Source organism: Synchiropus splendidus, chromosome 16 (assembly GCF_027744825.2).
Source record: "Synchiropus splendidus isolate RoL2022-P1 chromosome 16, RoL_Sspl_1.0, whole genome shotgun sequence".
NCBI lineage: Eukaryota > Metazoa > Chordata > Actinopteri > Syngnathiformes > Callionymidae > Synchiropus > Synchiropus splendidus.
In genome coordinates this window covers 6,620,978-6,642,061 of record NC_071349.1, presented here as the reverse complement: position 1 = coordinate 6,642,061, position 21,084 = coordinate 6,620,978, and the positions used below count along the sequence as shown (strand labels likewise).

Sequence of the window (21,084 nt, the reverse complement as noted above, 5' to 3'; positions counted from 1 at the left end):
GTTGAGTAAATCAGAACTCAATCTCACCTCTTTCGGGTCAGCATCCTCAGCCTTGTAGGTGATTATGTACTTGCGAACAGGACCAGGGGCGGCGTCCCAGAGCAGGCGGATGGTGCTGTGGGTGACGTCACGAACCCTGAGCACGCCAGCAGGTGGCAGAGGCACTGAAGGACGATAAGAGGAAGATTCATGTTAATCTGGTGTGTCGATGGTGTTTCCCTGAACCTCGACAACTGTGTTGAGGAGGTGATTTATTTTTCCCACTCATTTGGATTGGAATTACTCCTCTGTCAACTGCTGCTAAGAGAGTGAAAATAGATGTGACCTTAACAAGAGGAGTTATTTTTATGGGCCGATTAAAGCTCCGTCAAATGGTTTCTGTTTCTTCATCATGTGCATTGTGAGCTTTTTATAACACCTTACATAAAAACAATCCATCGCAGTCCTTTTAAACAAAGGGTTCCAGAGTCTCAATTTGATGTCACTGTAGAATAAACCTGTGGGTTATTACAGGCTCCATTTCAATGGCCTGAGGTTTAAGACAATGGCTCTAAAACAAGACAGATTTAAATGGATGGAAGACGTACATGTGACTCCCTGCTGAGTGAGAGGTTCACTCGCCGTCTCTCCGTGAAGAGCGTAGATCGACACAGAGTAGGCCGTGTTTGGAATGAGTTTCACCAGCTGCACATCAGTTCTACCTCGTCCCACGCGGATCTGCTCAGAAAAGAAACGGACAGATAAAATCCAGACTTTCCCACTCTAGTAAAAGATTCTCTCCCGGCGTCACATCTGTTTTTCTGTCCCATTTCCATCATTTCTGCGATAACTGTGTGAGAATGAGCAGCAAGAATGCAAGTTTGTTCCCCAGAAACACATGTGCAGGGATGCTTTCCTTCAGCGAATCAGTTGTTTTCACAGCTGCTCCCACCTTTATTTACACACATAGTATAAACAGCAGACTGTTTACCTCCTCATCAATGATGGGCTGAGAAGCGTTGATGCTGCTGTAGAGCAGCATGTAGCCTGTCGCACCCTCCGCCTCCTCCCATCTCACACGCATGGTGGTGGTCTTCTCGTCGAAAATGTCCATCCTCCTCACAACATTTAGAGGCACTGACAACAAACATGAAAGTGCTGTTAGGTGTGGCTTGGAACTTCCTGATGCTTCATTATTCTACAGTAGTTTGATGCCCTTTTGGAAAGATGCTGAATGATTGAATAAAGCTTTCTTTTAAAGTGGGAAAGTGACTGTTTTTGTAAACTTCCATTGGGATGTTTTGCAGCATTGGTTATATGTTTTTGATATTCAGAGAGGTAAACGTGTCGGCTAAAGAGGCTGTGAACTTGTGCAACCAAGTGAGTCTCAGGAGGACTTGCATTTGATCCAAACTTATTGGAGCATTTTTAAGAGGCATGTGGTTCTGCAACAAGATGTAAGCTCCCTTTGAACTGCTGATTGAGGCCACAAAACGAATCACAGTAACTCACAGTGTCTTTGATCCTATTCCGCAGGATCAGAAAACTTCATCAATAGCTGATTACCGATTGATGAGCCTAAATTGAAGTCTACACTCTGAACTAGCGGAAATGAAATGACACAGATCAGGATGGAAAAGGAAACACACATGTGGTCTCGGTTCCTTCGAGCGGTTCGCTGCTCTCATCTTCCACCACGGAGTAGACGCTGACCACGTATGGGGTCAGAGGACTGAGCTGCTGGAGAACCACTGTGGTCTGAGTGCCGTCCACATACACCTAAAACACACAGAGCCATGAGCATTTCAGAACATTTTCAAATCCGAATGACTCTATATGGTGTATTGGAATGACAGGAATCAATAGAGAAAATCATCATTTGGTACAAAGCAGCGTCTGCTTTTGCTCCAAAGACCGCCAACACTAGACAGTCACTGTGTCGGCTTGTTGAACAAAACCACTGAGAAAACAAACGTCTCGCACATGTGGAGTGATTCAGACACCGAAACATAAATATCTATCTGTGATTATGAAGCCAAAAAGACATTAAACTATCTGTCTGTTTTGTGTTTCTCCAAAATGTTTGAGTGGCTGTAATTCAACAGTTGGTGCCCAACAAAAATATAGAAGTGAAATTTGTCTTACCTTTCAAATCAGAAAAGAAAAGCAAAAAAAAAAGAGAAGTTTTTTTTGTTTTCTTATTACACTGATAATATTCGTCACAGGAGCAGAAATGCAACAATATCAATGAAGCTGAGATAGGATACTGGCTACTGAGTTGAGATACACAAGCTTTGATGACAGACATATTCCACTATGGCACCAGCCAATCGTACCTGCTGAGGGCGTCCAGACACAGTGGCGTACTCGACGCGGTATCTCTCCACGGGTTCTTCAGGGGCCGTCCACGTCACCCTGAAGGACTGGTGAGTGACCTCAGATGTCACCAGGTTGGTGGGAGCCTCAGGAGGGCCTCCTTCAAATCAAAGATAACAAAATAGAATAGAATAAAAAAGTTGCAGCCACGTCGGAAAGAGTCGTTCCATAGGAACCTAATGGAATAATGTTGCTTGGAAATTCCCTGGCAACCCTTTAATTTTGATTTCTAACCCACAATTTCCTATTGTCGCCCGGAGGGTGAGCCAGGTGTGAAACTGTCTGGATTTGATTTAGCTGAATAGAATGCTCCACACCTGGTCCTTTCACGCTGTTACAGAGGTTGTTGGTCAGATTGTCCACAATGTCCAGCAGGAAGGAGAAGTCAGCCACGTTGTACATGTGGATCTTATCCGGATCAGAAGCGATGGACCTCAGCTCATTCTCGTCTGCGTTCTTGACACCTGTTAGGTGATAATGTGTTTAGCACTGGAAGTACATCTCAGAATTACATGCATCTGAGGGTTACAATAGTATCGTACCAATAGCGTAAAGCTCCACGCCTTCATCGCGCAGGTTCTGAGAGTTAACAATGACATCATCCTGAGATTTGCCATCAGTGATCAAGACACCGATTTTGCGAGCTTTGGGTCGCATGCCGACGTTCTCTTTGAAATTGTTCTGGAGGATGTATTTCAGAGCCATCCCTGCATGAGAGACATAGAGGTTCATTGATTTACGCTTTACAATACTCCTGAGCAGGTTGGAATTTTGAAGTACCAGTCAGGGTGTTTCCGCCCTTGTACGGCAGGTTGGCGATGGCGTCCAAGAGAGTGTCTCTGTTTCTATGAGCGTCCAAATGCCATTCTGTTTTCGGGTCTCCACTGTACTGAGCAAGACCTGAACAGTCCAAGTGTAAGATTAGTGCATCAAAATAGTGACAGCCATTGACATATTTAGACAGACGCACCAATTTGGACTCTTTCAGGGCCAATGTCAAAAACACCGACCATGCGTGCGATGAAGGCGCGAATGGTCTTGAAGTTGAGACGGCCAATGCTCCAGGATCCGTCCACCAGCAGCACAATGTCAGCTTGTGCCTTGGTCTTACACATCACACCTAGCAGTGCAAAAAGAATGAACGTTAAACAGAATTTTAGTTTTGTTTTGTGTGTGAAAGAGCGTGTAGTGGATGAAAATGTTTGGTGACAAATGAAAATAAAACAATCAAGCCAAGCAAACAAAAGAGTCTTTATTTTTGCTCTCAGGCGACTTGTCTTCTTTACTTTCTCCTTCATTCATCCGTCAAACAATCGTTGATAGACAACTTTGTTTCCATGGCAATTTTTGCACTGTTTGTTCCGTCATCAGCCTCCAAAAGTTGATACCTAGAAGAAAATGGGCTGCAAACTGGCAGCTAGACATTACAACTGAACACTGATTCAAAGATTCACATCAATAACACATCTCAGAGAAACAGGGATTTTTCAACTTCAAACCAAACTGGCCGGTGCATATAACATCTACAGAAATGTGAGAGTGTCCCAGAGGCAAATTTTGATTTAATAAAAAAATTGTACTTGACAGATAATTCAGTTCATATATTTGCTAGTAAAGTAGTCCTGGAATTTGAAATATCTCACTTGTGAGAGCAATTTTTAGGTTTAGTTGTCACCACAAAGCCAGACAGAGCATTGTATTTGTTAAAGATGTGACTTTAATAATTTAAGATGATGGTGTAGTGTTACCTGTCGGTGAATAAAAAGGAGGATCGGGAGCATCAGAGAGTGTAGTTTTCTCTTCTCCAGCCAAAGGCATACTCTCGCCCCCATCGAACACCCCAAACACATTCACTGTGTACTTGGTACCAGCTCTGACAGGGCACAAAGTTAAACGCTGGTGTTAGTGAATAAGGTTGTGAGAGGGTAGATAGGAAAACAAGATTGATGGTCTCACCTCAACTCCTCCAACACCACTGTGTTGTCGTAGGGACCCACCAGCAGCTCTCCAAGATCAATCTCATCCTCAATAGGGTGGAAGATCACTTTATACCCCGTCACATTACCAGGTGCGTGGTCCCAAGTCACACGGAAACTAGTCTTGCTGGGCTCTGATGTCTGGAGGTTCCTTGGACCTTTGTATGGGGTCACTGAAACGAAGAGAATTGTGCTTTCATGCTGGGAGAATGGACTGCCATAAGGAAGTGATACTGAAGCAATAAACCCTTACATGTGGTGCCTTCTCCCTCTCTTGATTTGCCCTCTCCGCCACGATACACAGGAACAACCACAATCTCATAGGTGGTAAGAGGAGTCAGTCGCTTCAGGACGGTGGTGGTGGTACCACCTGGAACCTTGGTAGCAAGTTGCCGGCCCCCAGCTTTTGGCTTGTATGTCACCCTATAGTTGACTACGTTTCCAGGTGCCGCCTTCCATGACACTTTCATGGTCTTCTCCGTCTCCTCAGACACAACAATGGCCCTGCCAGCAGCTGAGACTGAAGACCAAACAAAGAGCAGTCGATGAGCGAAGGAGGTTGTCTTTGTTCAGGCTCTGTGTTAAATGTGGACTTAATGGCCTGTGTTTCCAATATAGCGCTGGAAACATAAGCAGTATGACTTTCCCGCTGGTAAGTAAACTAAACAGTAACACGCTCGGCTACCTCGGATTCTTTCATCCACATATCTTCTCGGTTACCACATGCGTGTGACTTCAACCCCACCGCAGAGGTTCTGATGTTCTGAGTGGTACAATAAACAGGACAAAAAAATGTACATGATTGATCATGTTTGGTCTCCAGTTTGGGAGTCTGGCTGAGACTCTTGTAAAATTGAGCAAAACCCGTGATTTTAATGTTTTCAATGTGTGCTCAAAGAGAGGCTCTGACACTCTAAGACTGTTCCACTAGTGCTGGTTCAGCATCACTGATTCAAGTTTAACGAAAAAAATCTTCTTGAGAGTAGAACAGCATGTGCCCACCTATATTAGACAAAAAAACGAACAAAAAATGTTGAAATAAAGCATTCTGACATTGCATTTCATACTAAGATGGTTGTCAAAGACATCTGTGGCTCCTTGCAAGACCAGAAAGTAGCAGGACAACATTTAACTGTTTTTTTTCTATTTGTCTTAAAGAACAGATCTCTTCACAAATGTGTGGGTTTTTTTGTTAGTAATATAGTTTGTGAGTTTGTTTAACCTCTTTATATATATATTGCATATTTTTTTATGCAAACAGAGGTTGGACTACGGCTACCCTTTCATAACAAAAGTGGAGGTAAAAGCATTCAATATTTTCATACTATTATGAAATAAACTCACTATCAGTGGTTTCCTCCCCGACCAGTGGTTGACCCTCTCCGTGGCCGTAACCAGCAAACACAGAGACCTCGTAACGTGTCTCAGGGGTGAGACCCTCCAGGATGGTGGACGTCATGTCCCCTCGCACCATCTTCTCCCCTGTCTCTTCCGTGAACAGAGACTTCCACTTGACCCGGTACTGCCGCACGTTACCCGGTGCAGCGGTCCACAAGACGACGAAAGTGGTGTCAGTGGGGTCCTTTGTCACCAAGTCTTTAGGAGAACCGAGCTCTGCGAACAACAACAGAAGCAACATAAATATCATGTCCGGATGAGCCCTCCAAAACATTCGAGGTGATCATGTAACTTAAAATACAGAACAAACTTGATAACAAATATGAAAGTGGGCAACAATCCCCAAATTCTATTGATAATTTACAAGAGTATGAGCTAGTTACAATAAAAAACTATGCACAACAATGCTGCTGCATGTGTCACACTGCTTTCGGTTTTCTTGGCTAACTATTTTTTCTGCAAAATAAACCACATCGACAGTTTTGTATAATCCATGGACTTAAAGGGGAATGCAGCAAGTTGAACAGAATAAAACAGCCGGAATATGACTGTCTGCCCATGTTCAGCTTGCTCTTTTCCTGATGCCCCAGCAGACATTTCTCAAATGAGCACTTATATTTTAGACCAAATTGGCTGACACAATGCAGATACCTGTCAAGTTGGCCTTGCGCTTCTAGAAAAAAAATTAAATAAATAACTTAGTGAGTTGCTTAGTAAGGAGCCAAACAGTGCACTTATGTCAGAGATTGGCAGAAGATTTAGCCTCATTTGTTGGAGTCCGAGTCACAGTTTTGAGGCTTTGATAATCAATTTTCAAGTATATGCTCCTACCATTGGAACAATCCGGCGAGCTTGAAATATCAATGAGAAGTTAAGCTCTAAGATATTCCCTAGGTCCACTGGCCAAGAAGAACCGTTGAAAAAACCAATTACCCCGTGACTCTGTAGGAAAACTTCAGAAGCAACAGAGCGATTGAGAAAGTATTGCTGTCAAATACAGAGATACATATTGAAAAAAAAACCCACTACCACAAGCAATCACTCATCTGTCTCTGCTTTCATACCACAGAATCTGTTTGCACAACTGATTTTCCCTCTTATTGTACAAGTCTGTTGGAAAAATCTCTGCAAAACTCATCAAAAAAGTGCATATCCTCAGTGCCTCTCTCCAAACAGCACTTTAGTTTTCCATCGAAACAAGGGAAAGATGATCCCTAAAAGTGCCTTTTCTACAAATGCAGATGTTGCACTCTCTCTTTCGACCCCCCCTCTCCCACTCCCGCCTTCGCCCACTCCTCCTGGGAGATGGTCATGAAAGCATACGGAAGGTGGTGAAATACAGTGGAGGGAGTTTTGTGGTGGTGTTTCCTGGTCATTAGCCAGCCTGGGCTTGGACGAGAGGGATGCCCCTGTTGAGATGGACTCAACACTCCAGCCTGGCTCTGGTGTTCAGACATTTTATCAGCCACACAAATCCTCCCACTCAACCTCAGAGATCCTGTCTCAAGCCCCTAAAGCCTTTACATGCCGGTGCTTAATGACAATCTAATAGCAGACAGCAGCTCAGGTGGGTGGTCTCTTCAAGCTCATTCATCAAAGCAAGTTGGGGGTTAAATAATAAAAGACGCTACCACACAGAGTTTAAGACTCATTGAGGCAATCCAGTGTATACACTTTACATATACTGAGGTGTATAAGTAGTAGTGAAAAGTGTCAACAAGTGTTTAGATTAGAAGATTTTTACCATTCATTCACTGTAACTTCATCTTACTGACAATCTGGTGCAAGTGAGGATGGGTTTTTTTGGCTATTGTTTTAACACTAGTGATGAAAATTTGACTTGTACTCATGAATATTTTTTGTTTAATTAGAGAATGAAGACTGAGGCCATGTGTTCTTTACATTTTTCACTACTTGGAAATCAGTGACTGCTGTTTACCTTTTGGAACAGGCACAGTCAGAAAAGATGGCGTTGCAAAAAAGTATTGTTGTTGCTGTTGGGTCGGTACGTCGCTACACTTTTAACTGTTAGCCAGTCTGAATGATCAAACTTAGGAAGAAGGCCATTCAGTGTGGTTTTTTTTAACAACCAAGTACACCAAAACGTTTTAATACTCAGGCTGATGGGGCTTGCTCAAACCTTTACCTGTCTGAATTCTGCCGATCGGAAGATCGGTTTGACTGCTGCTTTGTGAGGCATAAGGAGGAGTGGGAGGTGCCTGGTGCCTCTCAGAAAATTCTCACAAGAACGCGAATAAATGCCCCGTCAGATTTCTAAATACATTTCAGCAGAACTGATGAGACTAACTTTTTTGTTTCTCAATAATTTAAGAGTCTAATATGAGTTTATTATGGATCAGCAGGGGGCACTTTTCTCAAGCGAAAAGAAGGGTCAGTGCTGGAGCACAACCAGGGTTCTATCTGTGCACATTTAGAAAGGTAGGCGAGAGACTCAGTAGAGCCACTTGTTATAAGCAGTCAGTGTTTGCCATGATGTCATTTTTTTAAGGCAATCTAAACTGCCAGATGAAGACTTGGAAATCACTGGAGGCACTGTGGAGCTTCTTTTCTGATCTATACTTTAGTTTTTATTTTTGATCGTGGCAGCACTCAAAATGCATTATTGAAATACTTGATTTGAAATTCATTGACGTCCTTCAGTGACTAACAAGAACTAAAGTGTCAGGATTAATAACTGGAGAAAAATGTTTTGGAGAAGTGTATTTTGTCAAAGTCAAAGTGATGCTCCCACTTCTCAGTAGCTGTGTCTTACTGGCCAAAAAACATGATTTACAGTACAGTATCAATATCTCCTCCCACTCTGTCCAAAACCACAGCATCTATTTATCACCCTTCAACTTCATGCACGGTTCAATCCATGACTGAGACAGTAATAACAGAAGCAGCTGAGCCTTCCAAGCAGAACAACCTGCGCCCTGAGGGCGGACGCCTCGGGGGAAGAGTAATAGCCGCGGACTCGGAGCTAATGAAATGGTCCAGACGTTGGACTACCGTTAAAACAGCAATAGTCGCCGATGGACTCGGACCGTTTAAATCAAAACCCGAGCCAAGTTGAAGGCAAGAGGATGAACTTGAGTGACTTTTCCGGATGGACCGAGGGCTGTCTAGGTAATGACTTCTGCAGACTTTGGCCCACTTTTCTTCAGTGTTACAGACTAGTGAGGGGGAGGGGGAGCTCTCCAAGAAGTAAAGCATGGATGCATGAACACATGGAGAGAGATGTGGTCGATGCGGTGGAGAAGAGAGTTGTATAAAACAATACAGACACACCACAGAGAGCATTCACGTTCAACAGTAATTTTATCTATCATAGATGTTAGATCAGCTTTGACAGAGCCTACATGAGGTGATGAATCAGCCTCTTTCACAGGACAGTCCTGTCACAGCCATGATGTACAGTTGAGAGCCTCAGGAAGATGAATTAAAAGAGTCAGATGTGAAGATAAAGAAATTGGTATATCAGAGGGACATGTGCAGACTAAGTTAGGGAGGCCAGATGGCCAGGTGGTTTGTTGAAAGGAGAGAGGGCTGGACCAAGGACACTGCAGAGCAGATGAAGAAGATGACTACTGTACCAATGAGCTTTACGGATAAATGGGGATGAAGAGAAAGGTGAGTCAAGAGGTTGAGTCAAGGGAGGATAAAGTGGAGGACTAGCTGTGGCAACCACTTAAGATGTAATATAAGAGAACACAGTGTTAAATAACTTTTTAGACATGCATAACAGGGAGAAAAAACATGAAAATAGAACAGCACCAATGACATGCTGAAATAAAAAAGTTTGTCAGAGACATCGGATGGGGAGAACCTCAATGTTTCTATAATAAATCAGGTCAATAAGTCATTATCCCGGAACATTGAATGAAAGAATGAACTAGCTATGAGGCTCACATAATGGTGAAAATGTTTAAAAACACTTCTGTTGAAACAAGTTATTATTTAGCAGGTAATTTGAAGCCTGCTGACACACTTCCTCACACCTGTTTCAGGAATATTATTGCCGCTTAAATGGCAATAAACTCATAGCTGTCACACTTCCGATTATTTAATTCATATTCAAATCTTCAAAAGGATTGACATGAAGGAAATTTAAACAGCGGACAAGACAACATCAAAATCCACATCAAAGCCTCGCCCACTTGTTCAAAAAAAAAACAAAAAAACACCTTGACACTCTTCACGATCATCTAAAGGTTTTCCTGTTGGGCATGTGCTGACATAACCTTCACATCTGCAGCCAGAAATGCTCGGAGCTCAAACACATTATGGCCTCCACTTGTAAAAATGTACCAGTCGGGGCAGACGCACATGCTGATATTACCTTAATTATTTTCTATGTCTGACACCATTAGGTCATGGAACATCTATTCAGAATTACGGCAGAGCATAATTGAAGGTTCTGACTCAAACATGCTGTTTTTATTTTAAAGAGTCTTTTAAAAAATCCCTCAGTGGAAGTGCCATCTCAGCACTGGCTCCCTCTGTTTTGACTTCCTTTGCTTTATTGCCCTTGGTTCACTTCAGAGCCACGTAGATGAAGAGCCCACTGTTATTGTGCCAAGGTTGCTTGTCTACTTTGGAAGAAGCTTTAGAAGAGTTGGGAAAACAGCCCGTCGGTGTCAACCAGTCTAGCGCTGTGGGTGAATTTCCAATGAGCAAGGCAGAATTAGACGCTTCTCATTGTCCAAATGGTGCGGCATAGGATGAACATTTGCTGCAGGGGCTGACACATAACCTCACAAATTACAGGTCTTTTATTCATCAGGCCACCCTGAAGCATCCTTGCCCTCACGTCTCTGTCTCTGCCTGCCCTCTGCCCCACCCTGAAGGGTGATGAACAGACAAATTCCCCTGATACCAGACAGCCGGCTCACACGCCATTCAAACTCTGCTTAGGTAACAGGCTTTTTATTACGGAATAATCGGTCTAGGATACACAACTGGTATGTTTGTTTAGGCATTTGGGTTGGACAAAAACAAACAATTAGCTTATTGGCCTTGGAGCTGTTCAGCAAAGTGGTAACCAACACCAATACTGCTGGCATCAACATGCCAATAGACACCATAGACAGTGTATGCATATCAATTATCATATCATTGTTTAATATATTCACTTTTGTGGGACTTCCACCTCTTTCCAGGATGCTACGTGTGTGACAGAACAGGCAAACCATGCAGAGCAAGCCACAAAGGGCGCCTTTGTGTCGCCCACTTTCTTCCAGTTTTTCGCCAACGCCGGGCGTTATGGACGGGCCACTCAAAGCTTTGGGCACTCCAGACAATGAAAAGACTGTTCTTTTATGTCGACGTCATGGGAGATTCATGAAAATGCCTACGGAAGCGCTATGTCACTGAGCTTTTTCACCACGGGGGTGTGGACTTTATGACTGCGCAGATGTGACAGCTGAAAGCTGTCGGCATTCAGGCCAAGCAGTTTGTGCAACAGCAGACAAGCAGACCATTAGCTGAACACACGGTAGTTTATAACAGATGAGCTCTTGAGAGTTTTCTCTTCCCAAAATATGCGAGGACATGTTCTTAAAATACAGCTACTAATCAATGGCAAAGCGTGGGTGGACTTTAAAATGCCCTGCCTTTGATTTATAATTCATTTGAAAACGATAAATCTCACGGCTCAAACAGCAAGGTGGATGCAGGCATGTGGCTGTCTTAAGTGTGTTCCAAGTTTTCTAGGTTTACAAGCATTCCCCTCCTCTTTCCACCTCACTTCACTGGCAGTGCAACCTGCAAAAACCTACAGCCCAGGTCAAAGACATTCCACAACCTCTCTCACAGTGTGACGGACAACCATTTTCTTCTAGGGTGACTCCAAACAATGTTCAAAAGTAAAGAAGCCATAGCACTCTTTACCTTCCAAGGTGGTTCCGGTGCCCAGTAGCGGATCGCCCATGCCAGACGCATAGCTTGGAGTGACGAACAGCTCATACTCTGTGGCTGGTTCAAGTTTCTTTAGCGTCGCCTGTGTTGTATCTCCCCTGACAGAAATCTCTTTCCTGTCACCTCCCAGAGCAGGTTTATAATCAATACGGTACTGGACGACGTTTCCTGGAGCTGCCTGCCAGGCCAGCTTCATTGTTGTTATGGTCTCGTCGTATACCCGCAGGTCTCTAGGAGCGCCTCGCACTAAAGGACAAACAAAACTTCATCAGAGTCTGACCGTTTCACGCAGCTGTGTCACCTTTATGAGCCACTTTTGACCCTTGACTCACCTTCCTTAGTCGTTCCTTCAACTTGCATTGCATCTCCTGAGCCTGTGGCATACTCAGCAGACACAGTCACGCGGTAGGTGGTTATGGGGAAAAGCTCCTGAAGAACGATGGTGGTCTCAGGCCCGATTGTTTCAGCCCGCAGTTCTTCCCCAGCACCAGACAGTGGAACGTATATGAGGTGGTATCTGATAACTGAACCTGGAGCTGGCTGCCAAGACACCCTAAAACTGTTGGTGGTCTCCTCTGTGACTCTTAGGTTCCGTACAGGCCCTTGCTCTGAAAAGAAGAACTACACGTGAATACAAACCTTCATGAAGCATGATGCGACAGATGCTCTTCTCTCTTACCTTCAAGAGTGGTCTCTTCGCCACTCAAGGCAAAGCTGTCTCCTTTATCATATTGAGAAAAGACGTTGACCTCGTAGGTCGTGAGTGGGGTGAGGTATGGCAGAATGACAGTGTTGGTGTCACCAGGTACAGCCATGGTGATGTAGCTGCCGGTGATGTCTTCAGCTTTGCGGAAGCGCACAAGGTAGGACAAGACAGCGGCAGCGGGCGGCGTCCAGGTGGTGCGGAAGCTTCTGGATGTTATTTCAGAAAACTGAAGGTCCGTTGGAGGCAACAGACCTTGAAAGTGAAAAAATAAATCAGTTTGACAGATGAAACTAATCATTGCTGTGTACATAATAGTTATTTTCCTTGCTTCTGCGTCTGTGACGGCTACAGCTTAATGAAGGCTATAATCAAAGCTGTGTTTTACCACATTATTGATGAAGCACATGCGTGTTTTTTTTGGCGATTGCCTGCATTTTGTCCAACATTTGGCTGCAATCTTGTCATGATAAACAGATACTTTGTCATCAAACTTACTCTTTTTGATGATGTTCAGCAGTTCCTGCTCAATCCTCAGACAGATGGACTGTGTGAGCTCCTTGGAGATTCTCTGGAAAGCATCAAAGTCCTCCACCTCGTACACGTGAGTGTCTGACGGCTCATTGGCAATGGCTTCCAGCTCGGACCTCACAGCGTCCTTCACACCCACTGCAAAGATCTCCACCTCAGTATTCCTCAGTTTGGTGGCAGCATCTTTAAAGGAGTCTGAGGATTTTCCATCAGTGATCAGGACCATGACTCTGGGGACGTTTGTTCTAGCACCACGAGCAGTGGTGAAGATCTTCTCTCTGACGTAAGTCATGGCCTTGCCGGTGTTGGTGGAGCCACCACGGTAAGGGAATGTCCGGATAGCTTTCACAACAGCATTGATGTCGTGGTGGGTGTTGAGGGCAAACTCAGTGTGTGGGTCTCGGCTGTACTGAACCAAGCTGAGCTGGACTTTCCCTGGTCCAACGTCAAATGAGTTGACCAGAACTTCCAAAAAGGCACGGACTTTGGCAAAGTTTTGTAATCCAATACTGTATGAGCCGTCCACCAGCAGGACAACATCCGCCTGGACATCCACCCCCAAAGAGCACTCTTGAAGAAGAAGCAACATCAGTAAACATCTTGTCTGTTTTCATCAAACTGCATATCAACTCACCTGTTGACACCTTCACAGGCTGGGTCTTTTCCATAGCCATGACGGGCTCACTGGGAGTCAGACCTTTTAGAGCATACAAGCTAATCTCATACTCAGTCTCCGGGGAAAGGTCTCGCACGTTCATGGAGGCCTGAGTGGCTCCCATGTACAACTCTTGCCGCTTCACATCGGGAATCATGGGAACAAGGACAAGTTTATAACCGGTCACATCCCCTTGGGAGAGATCCCATGTCACCCTCATTGACTTTGATGCAATTTCTGTGACCTGCAAGTTAGAAGGCGGCTCCACCACTGAGGGAAAATAGTAAGACATTTATTGAGAGACAAATATTTCACTGGATGAGCAAAATAAGAGCTGCATGTTTACTTTCTTCCCCGGACACCAGAGACGTGAGCTGCTCGTCGACACCAGAGCACACCTCCATGATGATCTTTCTTTGGACCTCTTGGATCAAATCAAAGTTGGGGACATTGTACACATGCTTGTTGTGTGGCCGGGAGGCCATTTCCCTCAGCTCGTCCTCATCTGCTCCTTTGATACCTGAATCGGAAAATGTGAAGTAGAACAATGTCAACCGGCGTTCTCTGAAGCTGGCTCGCAGATGTGGCAGACAGTTTTATGATTTCTAAAATAACTTTATTTCACTTTAACCAAATGTCTTACGACCAACACTCTGTGGAAAACCCGACCCATTCCAAGAACAGAGTTTCACATGGGAGAAGTGAACTGAAGACTGAATAACAAGACGTACCTAGGACAAATATTTCCACTCCGGTGTTCCTAAGTCTTTTCGCATATTCTTCCACTGAGTCCTGCGATTTCCCGTCAGTGATGATCATGGCCACCTTAGGAAAAGCTTGCCTGGATCCAGCTGCTTCCGTGAAGATGTTTCTCGACAAATAATCGATGGCATCGCCTAAAACAGCAACAGATAGATTTGAGAAAGACAGGTCATAGACATGGAGCGCCATCCCATCGGTTATGTGACACACTGCCAATGGCATCAGGACATGACACGGAAAGCAGAACGTGCTTTACTTCAAAACCTAATGCGTCAACATGCAACACTGAAGGCTGCCTTCAACGTCAATATGACGCAATGGGAGTGAGGAAGAGTTGGCGTAAGCCTGACTCTGACTTGTGTGAGGTCACATTTGAAGGGTAATTTGACAGCTGTTTTGCAGCTTGCTTCTTACCTGTCATGGTGTTTCCACCCTTGTACGGCAGTGAGTTGATGGCCTGGAGCAGGTCTCCTCTTTTAGTGTAACGGGTCAGATTGAACTCTGTGCGGGTGTCAGTGCTGTACTGAACTACAGCCACTCTGGTTTTATCAGCGCCAATGTCAAAGGCTCCAGCAAGCGCAGCGATGAAGCTACGAATGTGCTTGAAGTTCTCTCTGCCCACACTCCAGGACCCGTCCACCAGGAAGACCAAGTCTGCTATTGCGCTAACCGAGCACTCTGCAGGAGAAGAAAATAAAGTCGTCACTGTGGCTCATCTTGAAAGGTGATCATCACTGAAAACGTTTTTGAAGTCAATGTGTTATTGTCATCACCTCCACGCACAAAAACAAATTCCATATTTTAAGTGTCAGGAATGATCAAATAAAGGTAGGGCAGTTAAAACTTGCCCTTCGGAAAAAAACGTTTTTTTCTGCCATTTCTTTTGTCGGTCTAAATAAAATCAACCACTGACAGCAAGTTGGATCACTCCTGGAGTCGAATTCTGACATCAAAGGAGCGAAAGGAGCCTGCCAAACGGTGGGTTTGTATCGTCATTCCACCAAAATGACTTTACAGACTAAACACTTTGCAGAAGTTCCCTAAGTGATGCTACTTTCCCTCTTTGAAACCAACCACAGGGCTTTAAATCACGGATGAATTCCAACTTGAGGCTCTGTGTGTGTGTGTTAGGGACGGGGGAGGGGGTCACTTTCACCACGCTCCCATCAGCCTCACTTATCCTCCGAGGACCTTCATTGCAAATGCATATTTTTCCATTGAAAGGTACAGGCAGTACTTTCCAGAGATCAACGAACGGCGATCATTTGAACACTTCTCCTCGGGTGGGTCCCAACTTTCAAGTGCCAGCTTGTTCAATGGTAGATTTACGCGGCTCAGACTAAACTTCTGCTACTGTTTTTCAATTGGCTAAAGTGAAACGGCATCCCAAAATCAAAGGTCGAAATGAATCCCACCTAATTTAAGTTATTTAGATGCCCCTAGAGGGCCCTTTGACCAACACCAGTGGTGTAAGTTGGCTTGTTTTGAACACAGTTCCAAAGTGAGATGGACAATAAGCAAGCCTATAGAGTAAAATACAAAGCTCTCACAGATATTTTAGCAGATTGTTTGTGGCCCAAAACATGTTCTATGTTTACAGTCATGACCAGAAAGTCGACATGGAGTGCACAGATTTGGCCTGACAGAGCAGTAAACACACTCACTGATGGATTCCGAGTGTGGCCGGCTGACCCGCGCGCTGCTGTTGCTGGACTGGACTGAAACACAAAGAACACTTTGCTCACTGACAAACTCTCGACTGAATTTTCACAGCAGGGAGAAGAGGAAAAGAAGAATCACCACATCATAAAAGCTGGTCAACAGAACCCGAACCACATGCTTCATGCTGCATTAGCTGCGAACAGTGAGCGATTCTGGAGTCGGTAAACAGATGTGATTGCTTGGGTTTGCACGTTTGTTTAACTTATACCATTGATGGGTTCCTTCTCTTCTCTATTTTTTTCTCTTCAGAAGAGGACACTCTTACAAAATATTTTGGTACTGCACGATCTCATTTTCTTTTAGCTTTCACGGTTAGAAAAATAAAAAAGAATAAAAGGTTTTGTTTTTTTATGTCACAAGGTTGAATAACAAATTCTATAAAACTTGTTAAATTGTGTTACATTGCACTATCATGAAACTTCATATGTTAAATGTTTCCTTACAATAAATTCTTTCATCCCATTTTCAACTATGCTTTTTCAGAAGATTATTTTATTTATTAACTATTCAAAATTTATTATAATAAGTATGTTTTACATATGACTTCTTTCGTAAATAACTGGGAATAATTTTTACCTAATTTACTTTGAATTTTTTACATTTTCAACACAAAATAGTTATTATTATTATTTATGTATAATATTTTCCATACATTTTTGCTTAAGCACAAACTACACTTTTTTCATTAAAAGCAGATTTAATTGGTTTATTTTATTAATTTTTTAGGCATAACAATGAAGATTTTTCCACAGTGTCATAAAAAATACATCACTATCACTACATTGTAAAGTCACTGGGATAGTTTTTAATTATTATACATACTTTCCTTGTCATGCTTGTTCATGCTTTCTAATTCATCTTGGGTTCATATGGATTTATTTTGGGGTTTTTTTTTTTGCTTGAGGCCCATTTGTTTGTTTCTCCATTTGTATTTTTAATAAACTATTTTTTACATTTGAATGATTATAGAGTGTTATATCAGACTTCCTCATAAGTTTTCATTTTGTTTTCATTCAAGTACTCCACATTCCTCCCACCAAATTTTAGCAAGTAACCCCTGGGGAAGTGAAATAATGAGGACTGTAGACATGCGGCGTATTTTCCATTACTTACTAGTCAACTGTCCAAAGATGGGAATGCTCTCCTCTGACCCATAATAAGAGTTTATGGACACTGAGTAGTCCAGGTCAGGGGTCAAGTCAGTGATTGAGGTCATTGTTGAATATGGGTCAAGGGTGAAATCTCTGGAAGGTTCATCTGGAAAACACAGTTCAGCGATATTCAGAGGCCTTGTGTGTGGCTGTGTGCGAGCGAGTCGTACCAACCTGCGTCGGACACAACTTGTATTCTGAAGCCCTCGATCGGTGACGGGGGTCTCACCCATGACATTTCCACTGTATTCTCATTTATTATTTTAAATTTCAAGTTTGAAGGAGGTTCCACTGAAAACAAGAGACGAAACAGCGTTAAATCGCGAGCCATTCTTAAGGTTTGTATAGAGGTGCAGGTATTTGGAATCATTTAAGCCAACGACAAACACTTCGTGACTGAAGTGGACTTGTTTGTTGTTGGGGACAGACACAAAGCTGTATAAAAGAAGACATTTAAAAAGGGTTAAAGGCCATTTTGTTGGAATAAAATGGCGTTTGTTTGAGTTGCCCAACCGAACCGGGCGACAACTCAAGCACTTGCATAACATCATGTGCACGATCAAACAATGAGGGGAACCATCCAATACATGCTGAGTGCAGTCATCATAACACATGCCCCGCCCACGTAAAGAACCACCGCAGCGGTTGACGGGAACGCTATAATACAACACACAACTCACTGGTGGCCGATTATACAATGGAGACACGGTTGCCATACAGTAAATATTCACTCAACTGAAACACCATATGTTATATATACATTGTATATAAACATGTTTCAATGATGTTTGGCGTTTATTTGAAGAAAAGATCGGCACGCATCCATTGCAAACCATTTAAAAAGAACACACAATTTGTCCCTGAGAGACTCTTGTGTACTTTTTGGCTGACAGGGGGAATGTTCGACGAGACATGGGCAAACACTCAAAAACTGTAGTTTAATAGAAACAGTGTGTCTCTCTAAACAACATACACACTTTAAACCTGCTGACTGGATCACAGCGTCATGCATCATGTACATGAGAAAGTTGTTTGGGTCAACAACTTTGATTGAGTTGAGTTTCCATGTACAGTTGGGACCACACAGACAGAGACGACAAACATATTTTAGGATGATATTCTCTCTTATAGCTGCCAGGCTATCAGCCAGAAAAACAATAACGCCGTGTTTGCATTCAAAGGGGACACATGCTCAAGGTTAGTTTAGCTAAACCATTTACAGCTACTGACTTGGTTAGTGTCTGTGTTAGTGATGGGTGGTTCACTCAAATGTCTCAGATTAAGGGAACCCTTAAATTTAAAGTCTAGTTTCGTGATGCCAAAGAGCAATGACTGTGTTTTATTCGTGTTTTCTTAAAATTTAGGATTAAGCGTTGGCTTTCTATAAGTTATGTTACAACTGCATATTTAATGTTTCTGGTTTGAACGACAAAATATTGTAGTTTTTTTTTTCAATTCAGTGGAAGCCACATTGTAACATGGTTGAGCTTAGGAGTCCTCTATTATTTAATGTTTCGGATTAAAATGGAAGTATAATTCAACTCACGACTGAACGACTTTAATGTTACTTTATTTTACTTTTCTTCACCGGAACAGTAGCTTGTAGTGTTCTTAATGTTTATATTCTAAAGGTACAAAAGGTACATATTGTAAAGGTACAAAATGTTCATCTTAAAATATTGTTTTGAGTTGTGCTGACTGACCATGATCACTGTTTACAGTTTGTATTTCTTTGTCTGCTCGATTAGAGGAAATGCTTATGAATAGAAACTAAATTTTTTAGGGTACTTGTGTACAAGTTCAACTATTCGCTGTCAATTGTCTTTACTGATTTTTGTATAGGGACGCTAAGCTAAATAGCAGCAGCAAAGTAACACTAAAATCCCATATTTACTCAGTAAAGCTATCTAGATTTTCATATATGTGACAAGTGACATGTCACATGACTGTCTTACGTTTTGTCAACAGCATGCATTACTACCTCATGCAGTCAAATAAAGTTGTTGTATATTTTCTTTATTAGCTAATAGAAGTTCCTCAGGTTTGAGGTAAGCATGCAAGAGAAACTTTTTTGTAGATGCAAGGTGAATAAAGGTAGAATATCATTCTAAAATACGCTTCGGAGAACGAAGCTTTGGGACACGATGAATGCACAGGCAGATGACAAACAGGAGCCCAGCAGACACAGAGACTGGGATTGGAGGGATCACCAACCTGGCATATCAACTCAAGGAGCCTGACGGACCGTGTTTCCCCTCCACGAGTGCTCGCTCCAACAACGGTTAAAGGGATTGGACGTGTGTTGATCGGTGTGTATGTGCGTGTGGGTTGTGTACGTTTGGCGGAGAGGATGAATGCAGTCCTTGGCAGTTGATTTTCTTATGGAACACAACGGCATATGTTTGTTTTTTTAATGGCTTCAGAAACAAATTGATGAAGCCCCTCCATTTTTTTCGTGGTTTTCTATTTGATCAGGTCCGCTCTGGCGACCCAGCTCTCCTGGCAGCCAGATGGAGAAACCAGAAAAAGGAGAAAAGAACTTTCCCAACGAGTCAGGAAAAACGCCAGAGTAATTACACAACCTGCACCGACGCTGAATAGAATATTAACTTTCCATATGTAGTGCAACTCAGCGCTTTTGCAAGGTCTTGAAAAAGGCGGCTAAAAAAGCCTCTTTGTGCCGTCGGAGGATTAATTCGCCGCGCTCCTATTTCATCTTTCCATTCCACTTGTGGCGATATGCTACATAGCCTGCCAAACGTCAGGGGGAAGAGAAATTGTTTCCATAGCATATTTCATTCAGTTTTGCCATTATTCGGTGTATGAATGTGAAAAGAAAGAAGTGCTGATGCGGCTGCCAGCTACATAAACACAGGCTTAGAGGGAAATCTTAGCAAATTGGTCATTTGATTAAAATTAAACATTATAAATCTTCAAACTGGATGGATTTTTCTAAAAAAAAAATAAAAAATCTAAACACAAAATAAGCAGTTCTGCGCTCCAGGCAGGAGTTTTTAATGTAATTCCAATTCACCTCCAAAACGATGAATCTTATCTTTCAAATAATATCATAACCCGCAGCTATAAACATGTCAAAGCACTGTATTTATTTAGTTCTGCAACCATAAAAGCCACTGGAGATGGCTTAACACAGGTTTAGAACATCGTTACACAACTACCACTGGGGTGTAATTACAGACAAATATGCATCTCGCGTCTTATCGCCTAATGAGCAGGAGGAAGTTGCTGGACGGACTCCAGGTTCTGCAAGGGAAAATGCAGCGCTTGGGGAGCTATGGAGAAGCATTAAAGGTTACAACCCATTTGTCTCGGTGCTCCAGCGTGTATTTACAGGATGAAATAAAACTGGCATTTCTGAGTTCTATGAAGTCGCTTCCTAGGTCAGAACATTGGAATAACCCTCCACCCTATACAGCTCTATTTTCACAAAATCATAAAGGTGTTTATTTACTCGCTTGTGAAGGAAAGAGTTGCCACTGTTGTTATTAATACAACAATATTCATTCAGTCATATTGGATCCAGAACCAACTTCCCATCAAGCCCAAATCTTCCGGCACAGACTTGCTGTCGAGACTTCACCTAAAGCTAAAGGTGCTGCTCTATTGCTTAGCTTATTAACGTTAAGAAACTTTTTTTTTTTATTATTATTCTGTAATTTTATCATCTTGCTGGAGTCACCAGAGCAGAGCTCCGCCTCTCAATAACAAAAGAGGCGTCAACGGGAGCGGGAGAATTCCTCCTCCAAGCCAACAGAGGAACCGGGAGAGGCTCGACTGCACACAAATATTTTAGTGAAAGAAACTCACTTTACTGCTCCGCTGGGATCAATTTAAAGGTCCCTAAAGTGAGCGCAACGTCACCTTTATTTAAGAGGGGAGAAGTGACAACAA

The 21,084-nt window shown here is 43.0% G+C and overlaps 1 protein-coding gene across 6 annotated transcripts in view; it reads right to left on the bottom strand.

Moving 5' to 3' along the window:
* col12a1a (collagen, type XII, alpha 1a) overlaps positions 1–21,084 on the bottom strand; it is a 52,688-nt gene that overhangs the window by 29,866 nt on the left and 1,738 nt on the right. For 4 of the 6 annotated variants that reach the window (XM_053845074.1, XM_053845071.1, XM_053845073.1 and 1 more), the window contains exons 3-26: positions 17,347–17,463; positions 17,135–17,278; positions 15,964–16,017; positions 14,714–14,977; positions 14,269–14,433; positions 13,884–14,057; positions 13,517–13,807; positions 12,850–13,452; positions 12,328–12,606; positions 11,981–12,256; positions 11,622–11,894; positions 5,676–5,945; positions 4,585–4,851; positions 4,312–4,504; positions 4,104–4,228; positions 3,326–3,475; positions 3,136–3,255; positions 2,898–3,062; positions 2,673–2,819; positions 2,316–2,455; positions 1,629–1,758; positions 971–1,116; positions 588–717; positions 28–164 (exon numbers count right to left, since the gene is read on the bottom strand). In XM_053845074.1, the coding sequence (XP_053701049.1) occupies positions 28–164; positions 588–717; positions 971–1,116; positions 1,629–1,758; positions 2,316–2,455; positions 2,673–2,819; positions 2,898–3,062; positions 3,136–3,255; positions 3,326–3,475; positions 4,104–4,228; positions 4,312–4,504; positions 4,585–4,851; positions 5,676–5,945; positions 11,622–11,894; positions 11,981–12,256; positions 12,328–12,606; positions 12,850–13,452; positions 13,517–13,807; positions 13,884–14,057; positions 14,269–14,433; positions 14,714–14,977; positions 15,964–16,017; positions 17,135–17,278; positions 17,347–17,463 (4,760 nt within the window). The remainder of the gene's footprint in view (positions 1–27; positions 165–587; positions 718–970; positions 1,117–1,628; positions 1,759–2,315; positions 2,456–2,672; positions 2,820–2,897; positions 3,063–3,135; positions 3,256–3,325; positions 3,476–4,103; positions 4,229–4,311; positions 4,505–4,584; positions 4,852–5,675; positions 5,946–11,621; positions 11,895–11,980; positions 12,257–12,327; positions 12,607–12,849; positions 13,453–13,516; positions 13,808–13,883; positions 14,058–14,268; positions 14,434–14,713; positions 14,978–15,963; positions 16,018–17,134; positions 17,279–17,346; positions 17,464–21,084) is intronic. The other 2 variants (XM_053845077.1, XM_053845076.1) reach the window with 1 other exon arrangement.